This window comes from Nyctibius grandis, chromosome 1 (genome assembly GCF_013368605.1).
Source record: "Nyctibius grandis isolate bNycGra1 chromosome 1, bNycGra1.pri, whole genome shotgun sequence".
Classification (NCBI taxonomy): Eukaryota; Metazoa; Chordata; class Aves; order Nyctibiiformes; family Nyctibiidae; genus Nyctibius; species Nyctibius grandis.
In genome coordinates, this window is record NC_090658.1 from 59,996,914 (window position 1) to 60,023,489 (window position 26,576).

Genomic DNA, 26,576 nt, shown 5'->3' on the forward strand with positions numbered 1-26,576 from the left:
ATGAAGAACAGCAGTAAAAATCTCACACACAAGATGAGACTCAAGCTAAATATGCCAGCAGAGTGTAAATGATGTCCCCATTTGGCCTGCAAAGCATATGTATCTGTTTTCCTGGTGCTGATGTGCAGGAATGAAGGAGCTCAGCATGCCTTCTGGATCCTGAGTTGGTTATACGGTTTAATACACTAGGAGAAAAAAAAAATCCTATATTGTACTTGTAAAGTGCACTCATTTGATATGGAAATCCTAGAGGTGATAAAATTCCACAATACCATTTTTACAGTCAATTTTACAGCAAAATCATTCTTTCAGATGTTCACACTTGACAGCACACCATACATTTCCAATTTGGTGCCTGTGAAGAGTGTGTTCAGATCCTCTTAGATATTAACAGGATTGATCTAGGTGATATTTTTAACATTTCCACTACAGTGGCTAGTTTGAATGTTGAGATGAAACAAGGAAAAATGTCAAAGACACTTAGTACATTGCTACTACAGGGGTAGGATGAAACTGAGAAGAAAGCCTGAATTGTTGCTCACAGAACTTTCTTCTCTGAAGTTAGAAGCAATCTTTTATTTGCTTTCCTTCATAATTTATTAATTCTGAGTGTAGCTACTGAGGCAAAAGTGGGTGATAAAAGAAATATAAATATTAGAGGTTAAAGAAAAATCTAGGCTGCAAATCGGAAGGTAATTGTGGGGCATATTACTGTGAGAAATCTGGGAAAGGATCTCAAAAAATGCTAGCCTTCCTCCTCAAGGGTATTTAGGATCTTAATGCTAATTAGAGGCCTACCTCACAGTTATATCACCAGGGGAAGGCTTAGTGGAGAAAAAACTGCATGCTGAAAGATGGTAGGATCCCATTCAGAGCTGTGAGCTTTGTTCTGTACCTGGCGAACATCTCATGTGCATGCGGTGAGAGTGGGCACCGTGTGTACTGAAAGATTGTGCAGCTGAGCCCTTGGCTCACTGTCCTGTTCTGATAAACCTGACTACTTTGTCAACACTAACATCAAGACTTTTGTATTCATACCATTGAGACCATTAATTTGCTTTATTTTCTCCAAACTTGAGAATCGAATTAGATCGATGGGCCGAGGCCAACTGTATGAGATTCAACAAGGCCAAGTGTCGGGTCCTGCACTTGGGGCACAACAACCCCATGCACCGCTACAGGCTGGGGGAAGAGTGGCTGGAAAGCTGCCTGGTGGAAAAGGACCTGGGAGTGTTGATCGATGGCCAGCTGAATATGAGCCAGCAGTGTGCCCAGGTGGCCAAGAAGGCCGACAGCATCCTGGCTTGTATGAGAAATAGTGTGGCCAGCAGGACTACGCAAGTGATCGTCCCCCTGTACTTGGCACTGGTGAGGCTGCACCTCGAATACTGTGTTCAGTTTTGGGCCCCTCCCCTCACTACAAGAAAGACATTGAGGTGCTGGAATGAGTCCAAAGAAGGGCAATGAAGCTGGTGAAGGGTCTGGAGAACAAGTCTTATGAGGAGCAGCTGAGGGAACTGGGGTTGTTTAGTTGTTTAGTCTGGAGAAAAGGAGGCTCAGGGGAGACCTTATTGCTGTATACAAGTACCTGAAAGGAGGTTGTAGCGAGGTGGGTGTTAGTCTCTTCTCCCAGGTAACAAGCGATAGAACGAGCAGAAACGTCCTCAAGTTGTGCCAGGGGAGGTTTAGACTGGATATTAGGAAAAAGTTCTTCATGGAAAGGGTTGTCAAGCATTGGAACAGGCTGCCCGGGGAAGTGGTGGAGTCATCATCCCTGGACGTATTTAAAAGATGTGTAGATGTGGTGCTTAGGGATATTGTTTAGTGTTTGACTTGGTAGTGTTAGGTTAATGGTTGGAGTCGATGATCTTAAAGGTCCTTTCCAACCAAGACGATTCGGTGATTCTGTGATTGTTTACTTGTTTGTTTTGAAAGATGCAAAAATCACATTATCTAAACTGGAAAGGAACTGAGAAAAAAACAGGACAAAATGCCTTGTAACTGAAAAGTACTATCAAATCCTACTGATGGTTGTCCAGCCATCGTCTCACTTTCTTTCTTGTCTCAGTGGAGCACACCACAGATCGAAAGAGCCCCACTTCATGGTGTTCAAACAGCCTTTATTGCATGTGGGAATTTTCTGAAGAGCAGAAACCATATGTGTGGGTGTCTCACCAGGGCCATTTCAACCCTGGAGTATGCAAGAGTATACAACAGTATACATAAGCAAACAGATAACAACTATGTGATGTATAGTATAATGGAATAAGGAAAAAAACTAATTAACTTGTTTTGCATGCATGCATTGCCGAAAGAGTCTATTTTTTTTATGTTATGGGTATCATAAGGAAGAGCTTATAATGCTGTTGTGAGATAGCCAAGGAAACGGACAGGAGACAGTCATTTTTTTCCCCAAAGCAAGCGGAACCATTTATTTGCAGGGCTGAGGTGCCCATAGTCCTGCTTGGCTCTGAAGAGCACACACCAGCACCTTCCCAGTGCACTCCCTCCTATATGCAGGAAACCTCCGGGTGGTTTTGCATGTGTTCTTCCCTCAGCAGCCACACTCAACATGTAGCAGGGCAGAACCAACCCTTGGATTGGGAAGATACTATGCAACCATGGGGAGAGACAAACAGCAACTGTGAAAGAAGTGGTGTTATGTGATATTGCTGTTTTGTTTTTTTTTTCTTTCTGGAAAGAAGTTGTGTTTGTTCCATATATTGATAGTTTAGTTTTGGTTTTTTAAAATTCTTTACAGGTTCATTAATTGTCTACTATTCACAACACTCCTTATCCTCCCTCCCCCCTGCTGTCTCCTGACAAACTAATTAAAATACTGTACACATTTCTTTGAGCTTAGTAACCTGAAAATTGCAGCTCTGAGTAAGTGTTTTCAGCTGAAATTGAGGTTAACCTTTGGCAGCACCTTCTCGCTCTGGTTAAAAGGCTTTGAAATACTGTTTTACTGACAATAGAATCCACAGAGGAAAACTTTTTAGACGAGAAAAACCAAAAAGTGACAGCTTACCGTTTCATAGGTCCTGATTGGGTTCAAGTAGCTTTCATTTGGGCTCTTGCCAAGGCCAGAAAGTTTATTCCGTAACTCCCCGGCTTCCTTTGACTGGCTGGTATGATACCGCTCGATGTTGATCAAGTGGGCAACAATATGGATGGCTGCATGAGAGAAAGAGTGGTGTGAAATTACAGACACACTTGTACATATCCACAGTGGCAGAAGGAACATCATTAAGCACACTATAAACTATTTGAAAAGTTTGGGTGTAAATTGAGAGCTTTGTATGGGTTAAGCTGACAATAAAAGGAAAATTTTATCAAATATGTGTCTGATATGAAGCAACAGTTTTACATTGGAGAGGAGAGCAATAGCTCCAGGGTCACCTCCATGTTTACAGTCAAGTGCCCTGCAGTCTTCGGTGTCATCAAAGGTGTCATCAAAGGTGTCATCAAAGGAGGACCTCTTAAGAGATGATATAAAGGTGTTTGCTTCTGATTTTAAATAGTTCAAAATGAGGGAAAGTGATTAAAATCCTTATTTTTTTATTAATATACTAGATGCGCCATGATCTAATATTGCTATGCAGGACACTTGTCCATTTTAGGCATAGACCAGTTTGCAACTTGCACCAGGGATATTTAAGAGATGTATCCAAAATCTGTCCCCTATTAACAAACAGCTATAGCATCACTTTATGCAGGTGGAGCCTGAGGAAGCCACAGGAACTATGATTTTAAGGGAGAAGTCTGAATCACAGTGTTAGATCTGATTTGCCCTGAGCATCATATATCACCTCTACTTCTGGCCTGCTCCCAAAAGGTATAAAAAATAGTCAGTTGAGAAAAATGCCTTAGAGTGAAGTAAGAACTCCCCTGTAATGCTTTTCCTGAGTGAAAAGATGATAATTTCAAAAGAGGGAAAAAGGAAGGACTTTGTTTTATTATTGGCTAACATACATAAAGTCATAATCATGCTAGGTGCAGAGTTTCAGTTTTCAATATGAGAGATTCTCAAATCCATTACAGGAAAGTTGTAATTAATGCAAAATATTAAATGCCAAAAATGAAAAAATGACAGTGAAAAACAATTATGTGTTTACAGTAGAGCTATTAGGATATGATATTTCTAGTTTTATAATTAGCTTCCCATTATCATCTCTTCTTCAGTGTTTATGTGTTCCTGTCCCTGACCATTTAAAAAACCTTTCTAAAAGGCAGTATTTGTAGTAAAACAATTATGATCTTCTTCCCTAAACAATATTATCTCAAAAGAAGATTCTTTTTTTTTCATTTTTTCTTATTTTTCTTTTTTCTTTCTCTGTTGTCTCTTCTGTCTTCTCTCTCTTCCTTCTTCTTTCTTACTTCTTTCTTCTTCCTTCTTTCTTCTTTCCTCTTTCTTCTTCTTTCTTTTTTCCCTTTTTTAAATTGTAACTATTTGCATGAAAGCAATGTCTTACTGTGCTAATCATAGATGAAAACACAGGATTAAATGCATAAGGACTTTGGTATTGCAAAGTCTTTTAGGTGCCTATCCACTTAGCGAGCTCCCTCACTCCCCATGCAGGAGTCCAGCTCCTCTGCAGTGCCTGGGGAGAGCTGTGGGCATGGGAATATGAGTTAAGGTAGGATGCTGGCCATGGAAGTGCTTAAAGCAGCCAGTGCAAAAAGGTAGAAGATTGAGAAGATTGCACTCTTCCCCTCAACAGTAGGTTAGCCTGTGTGTCCAGGCTGGAGGGAGGTTATTTTCACTCTGTTCTTCTGATGTGATCTTTCTAGAGCAGTAGATGTGCTGTGGTTGACTGTCAGGTTGCACTTCATTCAAAATATAATGTTAGTTTAGGGACTCCTCCCTGCCACTCCCTAACAGTTGCTTCACCTCATTACCCCATGCTTAGATACTTACTGGGAAATGAAAGACCTATTTTAATATCTTGTTACATTAAATTTAAAGTAGGGCTTTAAACCAAATCACGTCCTAGTCACTGGGCTGACTGGTTATTCTCTTGTGAGCTGTCTCCTGATGAAACCCTTAATAAAAATAATCAAATATTTATTGACAGAGGCATCCCAAGTGAATATCTTGAGCACTCAAACTGCAAAATCAAGTTCCCATTTTTTCTGAATCTTTGGCCCAATGAATAATAAATTATTTATACAAGCTGGAATAGCTTCAGCAGGACAGAGACTGAATCCAAATGGGTATGAACGGCATAGAGATAAAATGAGCCTGGAAATTAGAAGACAGATTCAAGCCATCAAAGGAATGAGACTCTAAAATAACCTTTCAATAAATGGGATAATGGGATCAAGCAATCTAAGCAGCTTTTGGCTGAAGGTGGGTCATTTTATGAAATAGCGTATATGACGTGACTGCAAGCTTTAGGTATTGGACTCGGTGACCCGGCATGTCCTGCATACATTGCTATGGATTAGGTGCTGCATGTGAAACAACCTGGCAAGCATCAGGGGGGAGACGCTCCCTGGAGCCTGGCTGTGAGAAGGTGCTCCCAGCACCTCGGCAGCACTGGGACGCTGGAAGGAAGGTTGCACAAGACCACAAGCAGCAAGTGACATGTGTGGATTCAGACTGTCAAAACCCAAAAGCCTGAGAGGCTCTCAGCTGCAGGGTTTAGGTGGCAGCTGTGTGGGGGCTGTGGCAATCTGTTCCCCAGCGTACAACTGATGTATAAGCAGTATATAAACACTGTTTATATATTTAGGTGTAACAGCACTTTTAAGTGCGGAGTGAGAAGGGAGGGAACTGTTCCTACAAGAGGCTCCTTTCAGAACAGATGTTTTGGGCTGGTAAAGATGTTATCAGATCCAGCTGGAAGGGAACCAAGTCATTGCTTGATGAGAACCTGATTTCTCTGACATCTGAAAGAGCTCACTCAGAGGATGGGAGTGTGGGGTAAGGGACCGCTGTCTGCGGTAGGTTGTGGAGTTACATGCTGCATGTAATGTGGTACCAGACTAAGGGAAAGATGAGAGAAAACTTTCAAAGGATTGAAAGCCCTGACAATGAATCTCTGAGTGGACTTCTACTGAGCAGTTATATCTTGGCATCTGCTAATGATTACTGGTGCAACCAGTAATGGTATTTGGGCCTCTTGTCCTCTATACCTGCAGGATGCTCTGTGTAACTCTGATATGATGTAATAGTCACCATAGCCTTGGGACCATGTGAGTTTCACACCATTGTGATTCATAGTGTTGCTTTACCAAGGGTTCCCTGCAGCATATAAACTGCAGGTTTTGGAGTATTCTTGCTCACTTAAAATAGCAACATTGACTAGAAGTGGAGGTTTGAATCTGTGTTCAAAGCATAACACACTTTTTCACCTTCAAAACACATAGATTTTTTGTAAGTGATGCTGCAGATTGTGAAACCTTCATGTGAAATGATGACATTTCTGTTGTTTAGAAGGCTATGAAATCTTGCACTTTGCTCAAAGTGCAGCATTGTACATGATTTGTACAAATTCCAGTCATGTCAGTGGTGACAGGAAACCTAGTGCTATCTGGTATATGCCGAGTGTTGAGAAGGAAATGAGGTGGTAGTTTCTTCCAGACAGAGTTCCACATTTCCTAACAGCATATTTGCAATCTTGAATAGAAAAAAACTGTGGATTGAATAGATACAGCTTCCCAGGAAGGTCTCAAACCTAAGGTTTAATAAAGGGTAATCATATTGCAACTTTTCCCTGGAAGAAGAGATCCACTTTCTGCAACTTAACCTTCTGCAGGCTATTAAAGGACAGTGTTCTGTCCATCTGCATATTGTTCTTCTTTACTGTGTTACTGTCAATTGAAACATCATCATACCCTCTTCTTTGGGATTTACCACATCTTCCCTTCTGGATGACATTCCCTCCAGCTTTCATCTAACAGGTAGAGGATATTACAAGTGCAGAAGACTTCCAGAATGAACAGGAGAGGTTTTTTTTCTGCAAGCTATTCTGTGGTACCTATTAACCTACAGAGTATAATGACACACTGGAAAATACTAACGTTTGAACTAACGACGTACTGAATATGTTAGTTTACCTGAGTCTCCCATGATCTTAAATACTGCCTAGAGTGTTATTAGATTAATACTTCTGATGTTTTTTTTTGTGGGCTGCTAGGAAATATGATGCAATCTAAAAGTGAATTATAGTTGGATAGTAAGTGTAATGCAAAGATCTAATTCCATTTTCAGTGTGGTTCATTCCATGTACAATAGTTGTAGCACACTAAAAAGTCTGGCACTGGATGCATTGCCATTAGCTAAAATATTTTACATCCTTAAAGTGCATTTTCTGAAGGTCCTTTGCATCTGCAGTGTATAGAATTTACTAAGCAATTCCAAAATTAATATGCAGATTTCTGAAATCTGAGTTTACAACAGTCGGGTTTTTTTTTCCCTGCACCACTTAGATAAGTTAACTGTGAGTGTAAAGTTTAAGGTAGTACATCTCAGGGTTTTCAGTTCATTTTTTTCCTCATTCTGCATGTCCAAATATAAAATACAGAATAAATCTTGCAGTCTTTCAAACAAAGTTCTTTTTTTATAACTGTGCATGAAGACTGAAGGATTTTGACTGTTGTTTTTAACAACATATGGAACCTCAGAAGCACTTAACATGCATTAATTTGTATTTGGCCCTGAGATGTTCTATCTAGTCCATCTCTGAGATCAAATAAAAGGTTTTATTGGAAGGAGAGAGGGAGGAAAAAGGTTGCTATTAGAGCATGGCGTTTACTGTACATATTCTTAAATACAAAGAGATGTAATTAAATTATCTTGAAAGTCTGGTCAATTTAGCTAGTTATTCAGCCAATTGTGCCTTCAGTGAAGCATGCACAACTCTCATTGAACAAAACAGAAATTGCATGTGTTTATCTGAGGACAAGATTTCTCTCTCTCTTTTTCTGCATGCCTGTACAGGATAATAATCAAATTGGAACTTACTGCTAGCACTTAAATGTTCTGGTTAACCAACCCATCATGATAAAATCAAAGGGTCAAATCCTGGCCTTTCTGTCCACAGTGAAGAGAACAGCTTTGCAAGCAGCTAACCCAGAGACAGGGAATTCTGCCCCCGACCAAGCCCGGGTTCCTTTGCCATCCACTGCCTTGTGCCATTTCTAGTTACACAGAACCCTTAATTCAGCTTCATGCTGTCTTTGAGGACTAAAAAAGTGCAGGTTATGTAAAAATTACAACAATAGTGACCACACACATACTTGCATTGGATTTTTTTTTTTTTAGAATTGTTATAAACATCAAAGGAGAACATGACTTGGACTATACTCCCAACACTCCCCACTTCAGAAAATGTATGAATGTACTTTCTCACGAGGGTAAAAACAATGCAGTAAGAGAGAGGAGTTGTACAAAACATTATTTACAGTCTCTTGTAGATATCTGTAGGTTTCAGACAACTGCCTCTCAACTGAAAAGTCTCTTTTGCATTAGAAAGCGTAGAGTGGTCTGCACTGATCAAACTGAGAGAGAGTGCATGAAACCATGATTTTATTCTAGCAGAGTTACAAGGCTATAAGAAAGATTTATTAGTGGGTGAATAACTCCCAGACAGCTCTTATCACAGATAGGCATGCAGAACACAGGAAGCCAAACTAAGCAGAATTCCCTTTACTGAATTTTCAATGATACCCTTGATTATAGATACCATTGTTTACTCTCTCTCTTTCCTCCAACTTCCCTCTTCCACTAGTCTCTAATTATATGCCTTTATGACTTGACCAATTAAAGCCTGCTCTTGAATTTGTATTAGAGCTGATGAAAAATTAAAGGTACAGATATGCTTTTTCCAAGGCCACGCGCACCTCAGCTGAGCTGGCTGCCTGTTAGAAGCCAGACAATACTAATGTTGCACTGACTATTTTTAGCACACTGTTAAATAAATATGCTGGAATAACACCACCTGGCAAGCTGAGATGAATACATGTTACTTTAATAATAAAGGAATCTACAATTTTATATTGTGAGGCTAAGCTTACTGATCTGATCTGCAAATTGGTTTAACTTCTTCCTGCCACAGTTAGGCTATTGATCATACAGCGGAGAACATTCATTTAACTAAGAATTACTAAATTGCAATGGACTAATAGGAGCTGACTACGCTTTTGTGTAACAAAAGGCAATATAAGTAGTACTTGGATAAATAATGTGTCAGTTGAGAGGCAAATGGCATCTATTTACACATCATTTTAACACTGTTAGATTTTATAAAAAGGGACTCAATATACTCGTGGGTACTCTGAAACATTGCTTTTCTGTCACAATATGTGCTGTAGATTGTATTTTTTTAATTAATTTGAAATTTAATTTCAGGCTACTGAGTTTCTGGCCATTCTTTACCCAAGTCTGACTATACAGTGATACAGTGTTTTCCCAAATATGATAGTTGTTTCTCACTTGTCTGTTAGGGAAGCGTGAGTTCATAAGTTGTCATGTTTTGTTCATTAGACTTCCCTGTATTTTCTTTCCTTCCTCAAATACCTCATCAACTATTTGTCCGTTTTATATTCTGTGAAAAAAAAACAACCCAGCAATGAACGCTCATCTTCTCCCTAGAGAGTGACAGAATTAAATAATGGTGTTTTCTGTTATTTCACATCAGCTCCTGTGTCTTTGTCCTTGGAATTACTGAAGCCATAAAGTAATCACTTTTTTGATAGACTTGCAGTTCCCAAACTGTCCACCTTAATGCACTAGCAAACATTTTTATATGAATGTAAAAACCAACAACATAAAAGGTTTGACTGTGCAGTTTTGCTTTCTTTTTGGAGCATGACAAATTATACACCAAGTAGAAGTTGGTTAGTTTACATTCCTGGGTTGATTTGTTAATTAAAGGAGCAATGTTGCATTCTGTAGAATCTGCTTTATACTGAAACTGAACTCTGATAAATGAATGGACATGACAGCTAAGTAAATCATCATAATACACTATAAGATGCACGTTCTCATCCCCCAGCCTTCCCCTCTGAGTTCTTTAGCGTTACGTACAAAGGACAAATTTCAGCTATTGATTCCTAATGGCAATCCTGACTTCATATTCTTGTCTTACTGCATGGGGACATTAACAGCCTATACACGCAAAAGCAGCTCCCTCATGTAGACTGGAAAAAATACTGGGACCAGAATCCACCCTGACAGCCTGGGGGTAGAACTGTTACCCTGCAACATCTTATGCTGTCAAATAACCCTGGTTAACTCCTATGTCTCCTTCATGTTTTCTAAGAGAACTATCATCTGCCCCAGATACCCCTCCGTCTCTATGTGCTTATGTCCTTCCTCATATTGCCTTTCGTTCTTCCTTCTTTGCACATCCCTCTTCCCCACACTATCTCCCATTCCCCTCATGTCCTCTGAATTCCTACAAGCTTCAGTCTTGTCCAGGTCCTTTAATGACTTGAAGAACAGGAAGGTGCCATGTCTTCTTCCCAGCCACGTGAACGGACACCTCAGCTCAGTAAGTCACTAGGACCAGAAGAACAGATAACTTTTAATCTCAAGATGCAGTTTTTCCCTCAAGGGAACCATTAGTTCCCTGTACCCACCACCCACTTAAAAAAAATATTTAGGAATTTAATGTTTTTGAGACAGCTGCTTGTCTCAAACTCAGATTAAATTTATTACCTGGTTGAAAAAACATTGAAGAAGATGTAGCGGTGGACAGAGGAGCGGTGTGACTCAAAAGTACCATTTCCTTAGAAAATCAGACTGTAATGCTATGTCATCTCGTGTTCTGGTTTGGCCCAAACCAGGCCAATTAGTCTTAGAGAAACCAAGGTCACTGCTAAATTCCTCACTGCTTACGAGTGAAGAGCCAAAGGGGGGTCGCAGCTGCAGGGGAGAGCAGACAGGGCAGGTGACCCAAGATTGACCAACGAGGTATTCCATCCCATACACGTCATTCTCACTTTCCTGTTTATCACTAACCCACTGCCTCCTGGAGGTGGGGCCCAGGAGGGAGGGGCCCTCCTGTCTCCCACTGATTGGTACCAGCTTTGCCAATTCTGCAGTTAAAAGCCTGCAGGTGTGATGGCAGTGAGAGCTATTGCATTTTTCCCTCTGTCCGTGCTGGGGGAGCTATTGCATTTTTCCCTCTGCCCGTGCTGGGTGGAGCTATTGCATTTTGCCCTCTGCCCGTGCTGGGTGGAGGTACTGCATTTTCCCCTCTGCCTGTGCTGGGGGAGCAACTCTGCCTGAGGAGGATTTCCAAGCTCTTGATCTTGGTTTTGTACATATTTGTATATATTTGGTTATTTCTATTATTATTGTTATTATACTCTTTTTCATTATTATAGTTTATTAAAACTGTTTTAACTTTTCAACCCGTAAGTCTCTCTCCCTTTTCCCTTTCCCTTTCCCTTGGGGGGCAGGGGAGAGGGTTAACAGAGAGCATCTGCCACCTGGTTAATAGCTAGCCCAGCTTTAAACTGTGACAGATTTAATTGGCGCCCAACGTGGGGCTCGAGAGAAGCTCCAACAGGTTACTCTGATAAGTTGAATCCTGGCTCTGGTGGGAGGAGACCTGGAGAGCTCGGCTGAGAGAATATCAGATTTCTTCCTTTGAGATTTACGAGGGGTTGGAAAGTTAAAACAGATAGTGAAGATGGTGATGTCATTTTTGAATGCTGTGTTATCTCATCTTTTTATGGAGTTTCTTTCACAATTGAGTATTGCAATGATGCCTTACCTGCCGTGGGCACTGTGTTATTGCTTGCTTCTTATGAATGTTTACATGCACTTTAGCAGTGGGCGCTGGTCGAAATGTATTGTTTTGGTATGGGGGTTGATACTGATTTATGCTGTGATAAACTGGGCAGTTCCTATTCCGATCTCTTATCTCTATGACACAATGATGGGCAGCTTTAATCGCGAATCAGTAGCAGCGACTTCATCTGCACGCTCCAGGCATCCTTTAGCTGATTCTGTTAATGATTACACTTCCAGTTTTACTTCGGGAAATAGCACCTTCTCCTTTTCTGCCAAGCTGATTCCACTAGATTTTGCGAAATTAGGATGGTGCTGTCTAGGTGGCATGTTTTTATTTTCGGTTGTCCTGAATGTGTTTCTGATGTGGGATAAGATTAAATATCGGTGCAGGGACAGTTGTAGGTGTTATGCAGCCACCTCAGATCCTACAGTGTGTACTACCGCTACAGCCACTAAACCCACTGAAGCCTCGGCAGCCTCTACCACAGCTGCTACACCCCCCAAGATGGCCACTGCAGCTACTCAGACTCTCAGCACTCCCCCGACAGCCACTGCATCTACTCAGACTCCAGCATCTATTGAATCTGTACCAATTGCTCCTGTAACCAGGAAGAAATACCAAAAGAAATCAGCTCGTGAAGTGAAGGATGATGACTCGGAGCCTTCTAAGGCAGAGCCATCATATGACCCAGGTGAGGGCCCTTCTCAGGCAGAGATAGGGCCCGACACAGATGGGGGTTTCCTCGATCGTCCTTTTAAAGCAGACCCATCACAGAAGAAAGGTCCTTCTAAAGCAGAACTATCACAGGAGGAGGACTCGGACGTAGAGATAACCTACCACTCCTTATCCCTGAAGGACCTGAGAAATATAAGGAAAGACTTCAGCCGTTATGACGGTGAACCTATTATTACCTGGTTGCTCAGATGCTGGGATAATGGGGCAGACAGCATGCAATTGGATGGCAGAGAAGCCAGACAGTTGGGATCCCTGTCCAGAGATGGTGGTATTGATAAGGCGCTCGCAAGAAAGTCAAACACTATCAGTCTCTGGAGGCGACTCTTGTCAGCTGTAAAGAGCAGGTATCCCTATAAAGATGATGTTATGAATCACCTAAGCAAATGGACCACTATAGAAAAAGGTATTAACTACCTTAGAGAACTGGCTGTGCAAGAGATCATTTATAGACACCCACGGGACATTGTAGATCCTGTAGATCCTGATGAAGTGGAATGCAACCGATCCATGTTCCGGAAGGTTGTGAAGAATGCTCCACCGACATATACCCATACATTGTCAATATTAGTATGGGGAGAAGATGATATGGCACGATCTAGTGTGGGCGAAATGGCTAACTGTATGCGACAGTATGAAGATAGTATTTCTTCCCCACTGCAGGCACGCATCTCGGCTGTGGAAAAACTGACTAAGGAGAACAAGGACTCATTTAAACAACTGTCAGACAAACTGTCCATGATCGAGAATAAACTTGACTCTCTACCTACGCAGGCGCGCGTTGCAGCCGTTAGGAGAAAACGTTCTCCTACAGGACCAGCTCAAAGGAAACGGAACACATCACGAGGTATCCTGTGGTTTGCCCTGCGTGGTTATGGGGAGGACATGAGCAGATGGCATGGACAACCTACCAGTACCCTACAGGCACGAATACGTGAGTTGCAAGCTAAAAGAAATAGCAGAGAGAATTTTTCTAGGAGGATGGCTGCTCCAGTTACCAGTGAGCAGGACCCCAGTCAGGGGAGATGGGCCTCAAATCACTTTTTCCCAAGTGTGAATAGGAGAAATGAAGGTCCAGTCCCTGTGAGCAGCACGAATCCATTTCTTAATTAGGGGGGCCCTGCCTCCAGCCAGGTGGAGGAGAGGGACAACCGAGTTTATTGGACTGTGTGGATTCGATGGCCTGGCACATTAAAACCACAAAGGTATCGAGCCCTGGTAGACACTGGTGCACAGTGCACCCTAATGCCATCGGATCATAAAGGGGCAGAACCTATCAGTATTTCAGGAGTAACAGGAGGATCTCAAGTGTTATCTGTATTGGAGGCCGAAGTGAGCCTAACTAAAAATGAATGGAAAAAGCACCCCATTGTGACTGGCCCAGATGCTCCATGCATCCTTGGCATAGACTACCTTAAGAGAGGGTATTTCAAGGACCCTAAAGGGTATAGATGGGCCTTTGGTATAGCAGCTGTAGAGACTGAGGACATTAAACAGCTGTCTACCTTGCCTGGCCTCTCAGAAGACCCTTCTGTTGTGGGGTTGCTGAAGGTTGAAGAACAACAGGTGCCATTTGCTACTGCCACGGTGCACCGACGACAATATCGCACCAATCGAGACTCCCTGATCCCCATTCATAAACTGATTAGACAATTAGAAAATCAAGGAGTGATTGGCAAGACTCGCTCACCCTTTAATAGTCCTATATGGCCAGTGCGAAAGTCTGATGGAGAATGGAGATTAACTGTGGACTATCGTGGCCTAAATGAAGTTACGCCACCGCTGAGTGCTGCTGTGCCAGACATGCTAGAACTTCAATACGAACTGGAGTCAAAGGCAGCCAAGTGGTATGCCACCATAGACATTGCTAATGCATTTTTCTCTATTCCCTTGGCACCAAAGTGCAGGCCACAGTTTGCTTTTACCTGGAGAGGTATCCAGTACACCTGGAATCGACTGCCCCAGGGGTGGAAACACAGTCCTACGATTTGCCACGGACTGATCCAGACTGCACTAGAAGAGGGTGGAGCTCCAGAACATTTGCAATACATTGATGACATCATTGTGTGGGGAGATACAGCAGCAGAAGTTTTTGACAAAGGGGAGAAAATAATCCAAATTCTTCTGAAAGCTGGTTTTGCCATAAAAAGAAGCAAGGTCAAGGGACCTGCCTGGGAGATCCAGTTTTTAGGGATTAAATGGCAAGATGGACGTCGCCAGATCCCGATAGAGGTGATCAACAAAATAACAGCTATGTCCGCACCAACTAACAAAAAGGAAACACAAGCCTTCTTAGGCGTTGTGGGTTTCTGGAGAATGCATATTCCAGATTACAGCCAGATTGTACGCCCTCTTTATCAAGTGACCAGAAAGAAGAATGATTTTCAGTGGGGCCCTGAACAACGACAGGCTTTTGAACAGATTAAACAAGAGATTGTGCATGCAGTAGCCCTTGGACCAGTCCGTACGGGACAAGATGTTAAAAATGTGCTCTACACCTCAGCTGGGGACAATGGTCCTACCTGGAGCCTCTGGCAGAAAGTGCCAGGGGAGACTCGAGGTCGACCCCTAGGATTTTGGAGTCGAGGATACAAGGGCTCCGAGGCCAATTACACCCCAACTGAAAAAGAGATACTGGCAGCGTATGAAGGAGTCAGAGCTGCTTCAGAGGTAATTGGTACTGAAGCACAACTTCTCCTAGCACCTCGATTACCGGTACTAGGCTGGATGTTCAAGGGTAAGGTTCCCACTACCCATCATGCAACTGATGCGACGTGGAGTAAATGGATTGCATTAATTACGCAGAGGGCTCGAATAGGAAACCCTAATCGCCCAGGAATCTTAGAAGTGATCATGGACTGGCCAGAAGGCAAAGACTTCGGAATGCCACCAGAAAAGGAGGTGACACGTGCTGAAGAAGCCCCACCATATAATGAACTACCAGAGGATGAGAAGCAGTATGCCCTGTTCACCGATGCATCCTGCCGTCTTGTAGGAAAGCATCGGAAGTGGAAAGCTGCTGTATGGAGTCCTATACGACGAGTCACAGAAGCCACAGAAGGACAAGGTGAATCAAGTCAATTTGCAGAAGTAAAAGCCATCCAGCTGGCTTTAGACATTGCTAAACGAGAAAAGTGGCCAAGGCTGTATCTTTATACTGACTCATGGATGGTGGCAAATGCCTTGTGGGGGTGGTTAAAGCAGTGGAAGCAAAGCAACTGGCAGCGCAAAGGGAAACCTATTTGGGCTGCTAAATTGTGGCAAGATATTGCTGCTCGGCTAGAGAAACTAGTCGTGAAGGCACGTCATGTAGATGCTCACGTACCTAAAAGTCGGGCAACTGAGGAACATCGAAACAACCAACAAGCGGATCAAGCTGCTAAAGTGTTCCAAATAGATTTGGACTGGGAACACAAAGGTGAACTATTTTTAGCTCGGTGGGCTCATGACACTTCAGGTCATCAAGGAAGAGATGCAACATACAGATGGGCTCGTGACCGAGGGGTGGACTTAACCATGGACTCTATTGCACAGGTTATCCATGATTGTGAAACATGCGCCGCAATTAAGCAAGCTAAACGGTTAAAACCTTTGTGGTATGGGGGGCGGTGGTTGAAATATAAATATGGGGAGGCCTGGCAAATTGACTATATCACACTCCCTCAAACCCGCCAGGGTAAACGCTATGTGCTTACCATGGTGGAGGCGACCACCGGATGGTTGGAAACATACTCTGTGCCCCATGCCACTGCCCGGAACACTATTCTGGGCCTCGAAAAGCAAATCTTGTGGCGACATGGCACGCCAGAGAGAATTGAGTCGGACAATGGGACTCATTTTAAAAACAGTCTCATAGACAACTGGGCCAAAGAGCATGGCATTGAATGGGTATATCACATCCCCTATCATGCACCAGCATCTGGGAAAATTGAACGGTATAATGGGCTGTTAAAAACTACCCTGAAAGCAATGGGGGGTGGAACCTTTAAAAACTGGGATAAACATCTGGCACAAGCTACCTGGTTAGTTAACACCAGGGCATCTATCAATCGAGCTGGCCCTGCTCAGTCAGACCTTCTACGTACAGTAGAAGGAGATAAAGTCCCGGTGGTGCATGAAAGGAATCTATTGGGAAAAACTGTCTGGATTCTTCCTGTAACGGGCAAAGGTAAACCCATTCGTGGGATTGCTTTTGCTCAGGGACCTGGATGTACTTGGTGGGTGATGTTGCAAGATGGTGAAGTCCGATGTGTCCCTGAAGGTGATCTGATTCTGGGTGAGACTACTTAAGTCTGAACTGTATGTTGTTGCTGCATAAGTGTCTTTTAGGTTAAGACAGTGGTGATGAGACCAGAGCTAGCTTCATCAAGTGGCGTCCAGTAACCTCCTCGAGTCTGACATCTTTAACCTGCAACCCGTGGGCACGAACCATGACAAAAGAGAGACTGCTAGCCAGAAAGACTGCTGAGAGACTGCTAGCCAGATGGAAACCCACAATCCTGAACCAAATGAACTTGATGGACTTTTTGCATAAAGATGAATCATAGACTAGTGATATGTATATATATATTTGAAAATGAAAAGGTACTGGTGATCTGAGTATGACATGAATGGTATGGAATAAGGGGTGGAATGTTCTGGTTTGGCCCAAACCAGGCCAATTAGTCTTAGAGAAACCAAGGTCACTGCTAAATTCCTCACTGCTTACGAGTGAAGAGCCAAAGGGGGGTCGCAGCTGCAGGGGAGAGCAGACAGGGCAGGTGACCCAAGATTGACCAACGAGGTATTCCATCCCATACACGTCATTCTCACTTTCCTGTTTATCACTAACCCACTGCCTCCTGGAGGTGGGGCCCAGGAGGGAGGGGCCCTCCTGTCTCCCACTGATTGGTACCAGCTTTGCCAATTCTGCAGTTAAAAGCCTGCAGGTGTGATGGCAGTGAGAGCTATTGCATTTTTCCCTCTGCCCGTGCTGGGGGGAGCTATTGCATTTTTCCCTCTGCCCGTGCTGGGTGGAGCTATTGCATTTTGCCCTCTGCCCGTGCTGGGTGGAGGTACTGCATTTTCCCCTCTGCCTGTGCTGGGGGAGCAACTCTGCCTGAGGAGGATTTCCAAGCTCTTGATCTTGGTTTTGTACATATTTGTATATATTTGGTTATTTCTATTATTATTGTTATTATACTCTTTTTCATTATTATAGTTTATTAAAACTGTTTTAACTTTTCAACCCGTAAGTCTCTCTCCCTTTTCCCTTTCCCTTTCCCTTGGGGGGCAGGGGAGAGGGTTAACAGAGAGCATCTGCCACCTGGTTAATAGCTAGCCCAGCTTTAAACCGTGACATCTCCCCAGACATTTACTGTCAGGAATTTAATGGAAGTTATTTACATGAAATGTTAAGAGCATGCAAGTTGGTCACATTAACTAAACGGCAACTAGTACTTACTATCCAGGTTGAAAGTGTATTGATTTAAGAGTCAGACTTTTCTCAGGCAGAAAAGGTTACAAATGGTTAATCAGATGGGACTCCTGCACCTATTTAAATCTGCAGTCACCAAATGATTGTGCTAAAATAGCACGTCTCAGAGCCAATGGGAATCACAGCATTAGACAGAATCACTGTGACATTCAAAACAGTTCAAATGCAGAAAAGAAAAAAACAAACTAAAGCTTACTTGCATTGACAGCTATTCCATAGGCAACCATCTTGTGAAATGCGATGTTTTTGTCAAGCTGTCTCCTCAGCGCTCCCCCACAGCACTTGGTGAAAAAGCAGACCTTGTTTTATATCATTCCTATTATTATTTACAGTTCGCATTTTGGAGAGAAGAGAACAGTCCAGTACATTTAAAAATGGAATCTTGAAGGAATTCAGCGGAAGTTTTGGGTTAGCCTTAACTTTGGGGCTCAGGTAACTGTTTTCAGCATAGTGACACTCCAGGACTTCTTAAGCTATTCGGGTTGTGTAGGGGCTCAAAACTAGGTCTGATAAAACTCTGCTACATTTAGCTGTGATTTGTGAGTGGTTTGTCTGGGCTGGTGATTAACTAATTTGCTTATATAAGGACACCAGGCTGGGCCACCACTGCTTTGCAAGGTTAGGTTTAGCTGCACAAACACAGCTGAACTGCTGGCAAAGCCAACTTGCAAGGAAAACGTTTTTGCTGCTTTCATGAAATGCACACCCTAGGAGGGTGAGGCTTTCTAGACATCAGGTGGCTGCATGCTTCTGTGTTACTGAGCCGTCTTCCTATTATTGGAAGTGCTGGACGGTGGCGTGCTCATGGCCAGCTGGGTGCCTCTGCACAGAGCTAGCCTGAGGCCGAGCTAAAAACTAACATCAGCCAAAACTAACACTCTCTGCTGGAACCTAGGCAGCCCTTGCTGACATTGTTCAGTCTCTGAACAGTGTTCTGGGTGTCTGGATTGCTCGCTTGACCTGGCACAGTGCCATGCCAAAGATCCTGGCATTTATCCGTGTGTTTCACAGCTAATACATCTTCCAAAAATCTGGAGCACCACAGGGTGCAATGCCAAGACACAGCGCCTCCTTGGAGAGTCACTGGATCCAGCCCTGTGCTGACCATGCTGGAGCCAGTCAAGTTACTCTGTACCATGCTCCTCAAGAGCAAAATATTGTCCAGAACAGCAAAATATTGATTATCTGTAAGAAGAGTTCCAGTTCTGTGAGTCCTTAGCATCTAAGTGGGTATGCAAATATTTTATGTTAATTCAAAAACTGTTTCAGAAGTCCAACAGGACTTTTCTTAAATGCTCCTGGACTCAAACAGTTATAAAACAATGTTGATTCCCAGCCTAAAGGCTGCTGGAAATGTAACTCGTAACTCTGAAGAAAAAAAATGGCAGAACTGAAATCAGAACCAGCTTACAATAAAACAAATTAATGTTACGATTTCTAAATTCCTGTTGTTCTTGGAGTCATGAAGTGATCAGTGATTTTTTACCCAAACACATGGTATTGGAATTGCTCTGACTATAATAGTTCACTACAAGTTGAAGCTATAGCTAGTAGAGCTAAAGCCTTAGGTACTTCCTATGCGTGATACTGAGGTTAATGTAAATGCCTCTGAGCAGATGACCACTCTATTACAAAACCACATGTTTACAAGAAAGGAAGACCTGAATGGTGACCACTCAGACAGAAGGGTTTAAGTGTGTTCCTTATTATCCTTATGACACTTTTATCTATCTATCTATCTGTACATTTTCTCTCTCCAATTTTCGCTTTGCAGCTACACAGGATACACATGATGGATGCGTATTTTCTCCATTTGGCCAAGTTGCATTATTACATCCGCTTTTTGTAGCTCCTCACTTTTCACTTCACGACACCATGCTGTGCAGCGGCTGCCAAAATCAGTGTTGCATTTAGAGCACTGTGTTAAACAAGCCATTTGTTTCTCTTCAATCATGAATACTGACAATTTAAATGGTAATAACTAAGCAATAGTGTACAGACTTTTCTAACAAAAATTAAAATTCCTTGGAAAATATTTGATATGGATAATACTGCTGAACTATGGAAATAAAAAAGGGAGGATAATGTGGCTATTTGAGAAATGGTACTTACAATGCTTGCTCCTCTTAAGAATGAAATAAGGTTTCTACTGACTGGTAACAGGATTAGCATGCAGTTAAAATTAAGGCACGTTGCAGAAGCTCTTGCCCAAGCCAGGGTTGACTGTACATACAACAGTATAAAGAAATTGAATTACAAGCTTAGCATAGAAAGAGCAAAAGAAAGAAAATACTATACTAACATAATACTCTTATATGTGAAAATTACTGTTGAAGCATCAAAAATATTATTATGAAGGATGTAAATAAAATCAGACTATGCATACATTCTTCTCGTGGAGCCCTTTAACAATCAAACTCGTACTTACTCCCAGCATAATCCGTGTATAAATGTAAGCATCTTCGTCTTCATACCAGTGGAAGGTATCAATAAACAAATAGAAATTCAGTCCCAACCACACAAGCTACAAAGCAGACAGACTACAGATTAGTGATACTTACGGTATTTTTTAATGCATATAAAACTGGTTATGGTTACAGTTTTAAAAGTATCTGAGAGAGACTTCAAAATCAATGTGCAATGCAGTTCTTGATCACAGATGACAGAAATCACACATGCCTGCTGGAATGAGGCTATCTTTTAGCAAACATAGGATTAGAGTCCTTTCCTCACAACCCCAATAGAGGATATAGATGACATTTACTGTGTGATGGTAAACTTGATCTTAATCATAGGGCTTAGCCTGGTCTCTAAAAAAGGCAATAAAAGCTAAAATTAAAGAATCCCAGAAATGGAGGGAGTTAGAATCTGAGGAAATTCCTTTCTCTGCCCACCCATACTCAATTCACCAAAGCCTCTGAAAATAATTCAGAATATAATTTCAATTACAATTGCAAATCCCTGTTCCTTTTATCTGAGGACTAAAGTACGTGGACTTAAAAATAATTAAAAATAAAACAGTAAGACTTTAAATTGTTTTTAAGACTAGTTATAAAAAGGCTGCTGAATATTTTATAGCAAGTTTTACATTAAGCTTAGTAGTATTACTGTAAGCAAACCATAAAATGTCTTTTAAACAAGATTAAAATATTTATATATATCCAATTAGATTTTTTTAATGCTAAAAATACTCACTAATAACAGCACTGAGAGTTTTTCATTCAAAATCCAGCATCCCATCCTGAGTGCCTCTCCCTATGCTATCACCAGCTGACTCCTGCCTTCCAGTGTAACCTGAGTTCTCTGTCCATTCCTCGGGCTTTTCTACTAACTCCTTTTGTCCTTAGATTTTAGTAAGCACCTAGTGGGAGCAGGAGCTCTCTCTAGGAATTTTCTAATTAAGGACTCCCTGACAAGAACAGATCACCCAGGTGACTTGTCTCATGACCTGTGTAAATAAAATGTTGGTCATTGTCCAGTCCTTTCTCTCTCCAGAGTTATTTCTCAGCAAATGAGAGATGCTGTCATTAAATTGTCCTCTTGTACTAGCATGTATTTGGGTGGGTTTTTTTGCTTTGTCTTTGCAGTTTGAACAGAGTGCAACATTGCTTCATTATTTGTCTTTTAATTTAGTAGCAAATGGGAGCATCCCTTATGTGTGTATAAGACTGGAGCGTTGCTAAAAGATCTTGGGAATGGCAAAGTCACTCATTCAGAAGTTGGGAACTGTCAGAATAAAGGGTGTCCCTGTAACATTAATCTGGATTTCTTGCGAATGCAGATTATGGCAATGTTAAATGCATTATAGTTTTTCATTCATTTGGCTGCAGTCATAAAATAAGCATTTACTTTCTCTTCTTCCTGTTTACATTGTTTGGTGTAAGGACATGAATCCTACTTCCTTCCCTCCCTGCTAGGAGGAGAGAAGTAACAACTAACGCCCTCCTGGGCTTCTCTGTCAAGCCTCACAAACACCAGCTGCCTTCACCCATGACCTGTGAGGTGAGGAGAGGATGCCTATTTCAGAGGTCTGAGCACAGAGGGGTTAGGAAAAACCATGTCCCTTACTTGTGCATGTGGCTTGAGCAGCCTGGCAGGTGCTGTGGCTCTCCATGTGCTCCGGACCTTGCTCCCACGTTTTGTCTGCAATGTGGCGTTGCTTTGGCAGGACTTAAGGTACTCAGGAAATATAAACTTCTTCCAAATACAATCCACAAACCTGTCCAGGGCTAGAGCTTACCCATTTTTTTTCAGGATTTGTTTTTATTTATAAAACCAGACATTCCTGTTCCTCCAGGTTTGTCCTGAGGACTGTTCAGCCTACTTCCTTGTCTTCCGAGGTTTACTCCTGCCAGGATCTAATGAGCCACCTGCAAAAATGAGTCAGCAAGATTCAGTAGCTTTGAGCAAGATCAAAACCTTTTGACAGGTCAGTGTAACAGAGAATGCTGTTAGTCTGTTCAAGACTTTTCTTTAGTAGGTGATTATTTGAGCAGCCAGCACCATCATTATATTCAATGGGAAGAACACATTTTCTGATTTGCCTTTACTAAGAGAGAAGAATAATTCCTTGACTTTTCTGCACTTCTCCAGAGGGAAGCCCCTTCCCCTTGGCCTCCCTTACCTTGTGGAACTGGCAAGAATTGGGGTAAGGAAGAGATTGCTTTGAAACATGGTCAACTCCACTGCAGGAATGTCCTCCTGGTCAACCAGGTCTTAGCTCCTCTTTTGTCCTGTCCTGGTGACTGCTCTGCATTTACCCTTGGCTCTCCTTGCCAGAAGCTGTGCAAGCTCTGCCTATAGTAATCTCATTCCTTCCCCAGTGAAACCATTTTCTTAAGGCCTTCTAGACTTGGCTGCGAAGGAGACCTTTCAGTGACAAAATAGCTTAAAATTTCTTAAAGTTGAAATACTATCAAGCTCAGCTACTTTTTAAACCCATGCTAATGACCATTAATATCAGTTAGCAGAACCATGGAAATGTGGTTATGAATACTCTGAATACAAGCAATTACAAGGTATTTATTTGGAGCTTTATTTTTCTTGGGTGGTAAAATTAAGCATTGTTTATTAACAAACTTTATGACAAGCCATGTTCAGTAGTTGGCCACTGTCCATTATGTGACTTGATATAGGTTATTCCCACAACCACCCTCTTTATAGTAGCTTTGGTAATGCAGGAGCTAACAAGATAGTGAGTATTGCTGTATTTTGCAAGAAGAGGAAATAAGGGAGAAGGGAAGAAGAATGTGCAGAGGGTGAGGAGAAATACTGGTAAGGTCAGATGCCAATTTTAACTACTTAAAAAAGGGGTGGGGGGAGAAATCTCACTATTAGGATTAGCTGCACTTCAAAGGGAAATGCTGCACTGCGATGTTCTGCTTTGAAGTTCAGCCGATCCAGACAGCAATTTTCTAAAATGAGTCAAAACTGGCATCTGAAATAGATTTTTTTTTTCAGAGTACAGCAGATTCATATGCTGGTTTAGGCTCCAAAATTTGTCTGGATCAGCAGCTATACTTCAAAGCGGCACATCTCAGTACAACATTTGACTTTGAAGTGCATGTGGTCCAGATGCCAGTCCTCTTAAAGGAGCCAATGCATCAACTGCAATTTATTATTTGTCTGTTGAAACAGCTATGTTTTTTCTCATATATAACGGTAATGCGTGTGGTCTCCAGTATGGTATCTATCAATAAAAACATAAAGCTAACACAAAAGCTCTTTATGGCTTCATTTTCTACAAAGGAACTGGTCATCATTATTTTATTGTACTGATTTGCAGTGATCTCAGCCAATTTCTAGCACAAGCTATTCAGACAAGACTCAGGAAAGGACATTTTATTGATTAAAGAACTAACTATGTTTCATTTTGTTATTGTTTTATCATTATCATGAGCTGCAACTGTCCTAAAAAGGATACAGAATAAGGATGAAAAGGGATTTGTTCTGGCAGCTGGGGAAAAAGCAGTGATGTGTATGCTGAGTTCCCATGCAAGAGACAGGCAACTCTGTCATTAGCTTTAAAGGTCAGTTCTTGCATGGAAAGAGGTTTATGAGGTGCTGAATTCTTCCATATAAGTATCTCAGCATTAATGTCAATGTTTATATCAATTACTGCTACAGATCTCAATTGCAGTTAGTTCTATTCTATTTGACAGCAACCTCTATCTGAGGTTGTTAGTAATTTTTTTAAAGTACTTTCAACAGTGCTTACCCTTTACAAGACAAATTAATCATTAACATGAGACTGTATACATATACCTACATATATTTCATTTTGCTCGGCTATCCTAACTTTACTATTAGGTATGTATGCCTTGTTTCTCAAACGCAAAATCATTTCAGTTGACTCTGAACTCTGCCCTAGCCCTTTTGTAGTTTTTCTGTGTGCTTGACTTTATGTCAAGCACACAGAAATCATGCTTTATGTCAAACACGCAGATCATCTTGAGCGCTATCATGGGGCACATACAGGACAACCAGGCGATCAGGCCCAGTCAACATGGGTTTTTGAAAGGCAGATCCTGCTTGACTAACCTGATCTCATTCTATGACAAGATGACCTGCTTACTGGATGAGGGAAAAGCTGTGGATGTTGTGTACCTGGACTTTAGTAAAGCCTTTGACACCGTTTCCCACAGCATTCTCCTGGAGAAACTGGCTGCTCATGGCTTGGATGGGCGTACACTTCGGTGAGTAAAAAACTGGCTGGATGGCCAGGCCCAAGGAGTTGTGGTGTTAAATCCAGTTGGCAGCCAGTCACAAGCGATGTTCCCCGGGGCTCAGTATTGGGGCCAGTTCTCTTCAACATCTTTATCAATGATCTGGACAAGGGGATCGAGTGCAGCCTCAGTAAGTTTGCAGATGACACTAAGTTGGGTGGGAGTGTTGATCTGCCTGAGGGTAGGAAGGCTCTGCAGAGGGATCTGGACAGGCTGGATCGATGGGCCGAGGCCAACTGTATGAGATTCAACAAGGCCAAGTGTCGGGTCCTGCACTTGGGGCACAACAACCCCATGCAATGCTACAGGCTGGGGGAAGAGTGGCTAGAAAGCTGCCTGGTGGAAAAGGACCTGGGGGTGTTGATCGATGGCCAGCTGAATATGAGCCAGCAGTGTGCCCAGGTGGCCAAGAAGGCCAACAGCATCCTGGCTTGTATCAGAAATGGTGTGGCCAGCAGGACTAGGGAAGTGATCGTCCCCCTGCACCCGGCACTGGTGAGGCTGCACCTCGAATACTGTGTTCAGTTTTGGGCCCCTCCCCTCACTACAAGAAAGACATTGAGGTGCTGGAATGAGTCCAAAGAAGGGCAATGAAGCTGGTGAAGGGTCTGAAGAACAAGTCTTATGAGGAGCAGCTGAGGGAACTGGGGTTGTTTAGTTGTTTAGTCTGGAGAAAAGGAGGCTCAGGGGAGACCTTATTGCTGTATACAAGTACCTGAAAGGAGGTTGTAGCGAGGTGGGTGTTAGTCTCTTCTCCCAGGTAACAAGTGATAGGACGAGAGGAAACATCCTCAAGTTGTGCCAGGGGAGGTTTAGACTGGATATTAGGAAAAATTTCTTCATGGAAATGGTTATCAAGCATTGGAACAGGCTGCCCGGGGAAGTGGTGGAGTCATCATCCCTGGAGGTATTTAAAAGACGAGTAGATGTGGTGCTTACGGATATTGTTTAGGGATATTGATTAGTGATTGGCTTGGTAGTGTTGGGTTGCTGGTTGGAGTCGATGATCTTAAAGGTCCTTTCCAACCAAAACGATTCTGTGTGATTCTGTGATTCTGTCTGTTAGTAACCTGCATGAACTCTATAAGCTTCACTATGCTACATATAGAGATGAATGTAGGTAAACAAGTGATCCAGAGGATCGGGGTGCTTTAATCTTGCTGACCATCTGACAGCTGTTTAATTGCTGACTATATCAGAGTGTACACTCTGTATTAGACCGTACAAAATAGTGGCACCGCTGTCTTCTCTGATTTTTACATTATTTCTACATAACGTTTCCCAATAATGTTTAAGAAATGAGTGGCAGATTTGTCTCTGTTGAATGGATGAAGAAGCTGCACAATATATTTGATAAACCATTAAACTTTTGTGGAGAGAGAAGCTGCTGAAGCTGATTAGAGTGCAAATCTTTTCCTTTTTTTCTCTTTTTTTTTTCTTTTAAAGACAATTCTGAAGGAACAGAGGCCCAAGATTCAGCTTTGGTTGTTCAATGCTCTGATTCTAGATTTGTAAAAGAAACTTATTGAATTTCTATAAACAGTGGCTGAGTGACTAGTAGCAGAAAAACAGCTGTATAATTTTTAGAGATTTTCTTATAGTGTGGGTTTTTTTATTTAACTACCTCATTAATGTGAATGGATTTTTTTTTTATGAACTGTACTCACATTACGGATGGGGGAACTGTTTTGCGGTTTCAGAACATTCAAAAAATCCCTAAAACTCTAGAAGACCAATGTAATATCAGCCTTGTCAGTGCCAAAGATTCAAAAATCATCAGATATTGTTCTAAAATTTATGAAATTAAAAAAAAGAGTATGCAGTTTGGGGGAGAGTGCTGACTGAGTACTGAGACTTCAAGGGCATCTGGCCTTTTATTTACAGCTTTTT

At 42.1% G+C, this 26,576-nt stretch overlaps 1 protein-coding gene across 1 annotated transcript in view; it reads right to left on the bottom strand.

Moving 5' to 3' along the window:
• Positions 1 to 21,201, bottom strand: part of NOX3 (NADPH oxidase 3) — a 48,579-nt gene extending 27,378 nt beyond the window's left edge. Inside the window, exons 1-5 of the mRNA XM_068406513.1 lie at positions 21,157 to 21,201; positions 20,390 to 20,485; positions 20,074 to 20,184; positions 18,158 to 18,242; positions 3,032 to 3,177 (exon numbers count right to left, since the gene is read on the bottom strand). Of these exons, the coding sequence (XP_068262614.1) occupies positions 3,032 to 3,177; positions 18,158 to 18,242; positions 20,074 to 20,184; positions 20,390 to 20,485; positions 21,157 to 21,201 (483 nt within the window). The remainder of the gene's footprint in view (positions 1 to 3,031; positions 3,178 to 18,157; positions 18,243 to 20,073; positions 20,185 to 20,389; positions 20,486 to 21,156) is intronic.
• Positions 21,202 to 26,576: the final 5,375 nt, after the last annotated feature.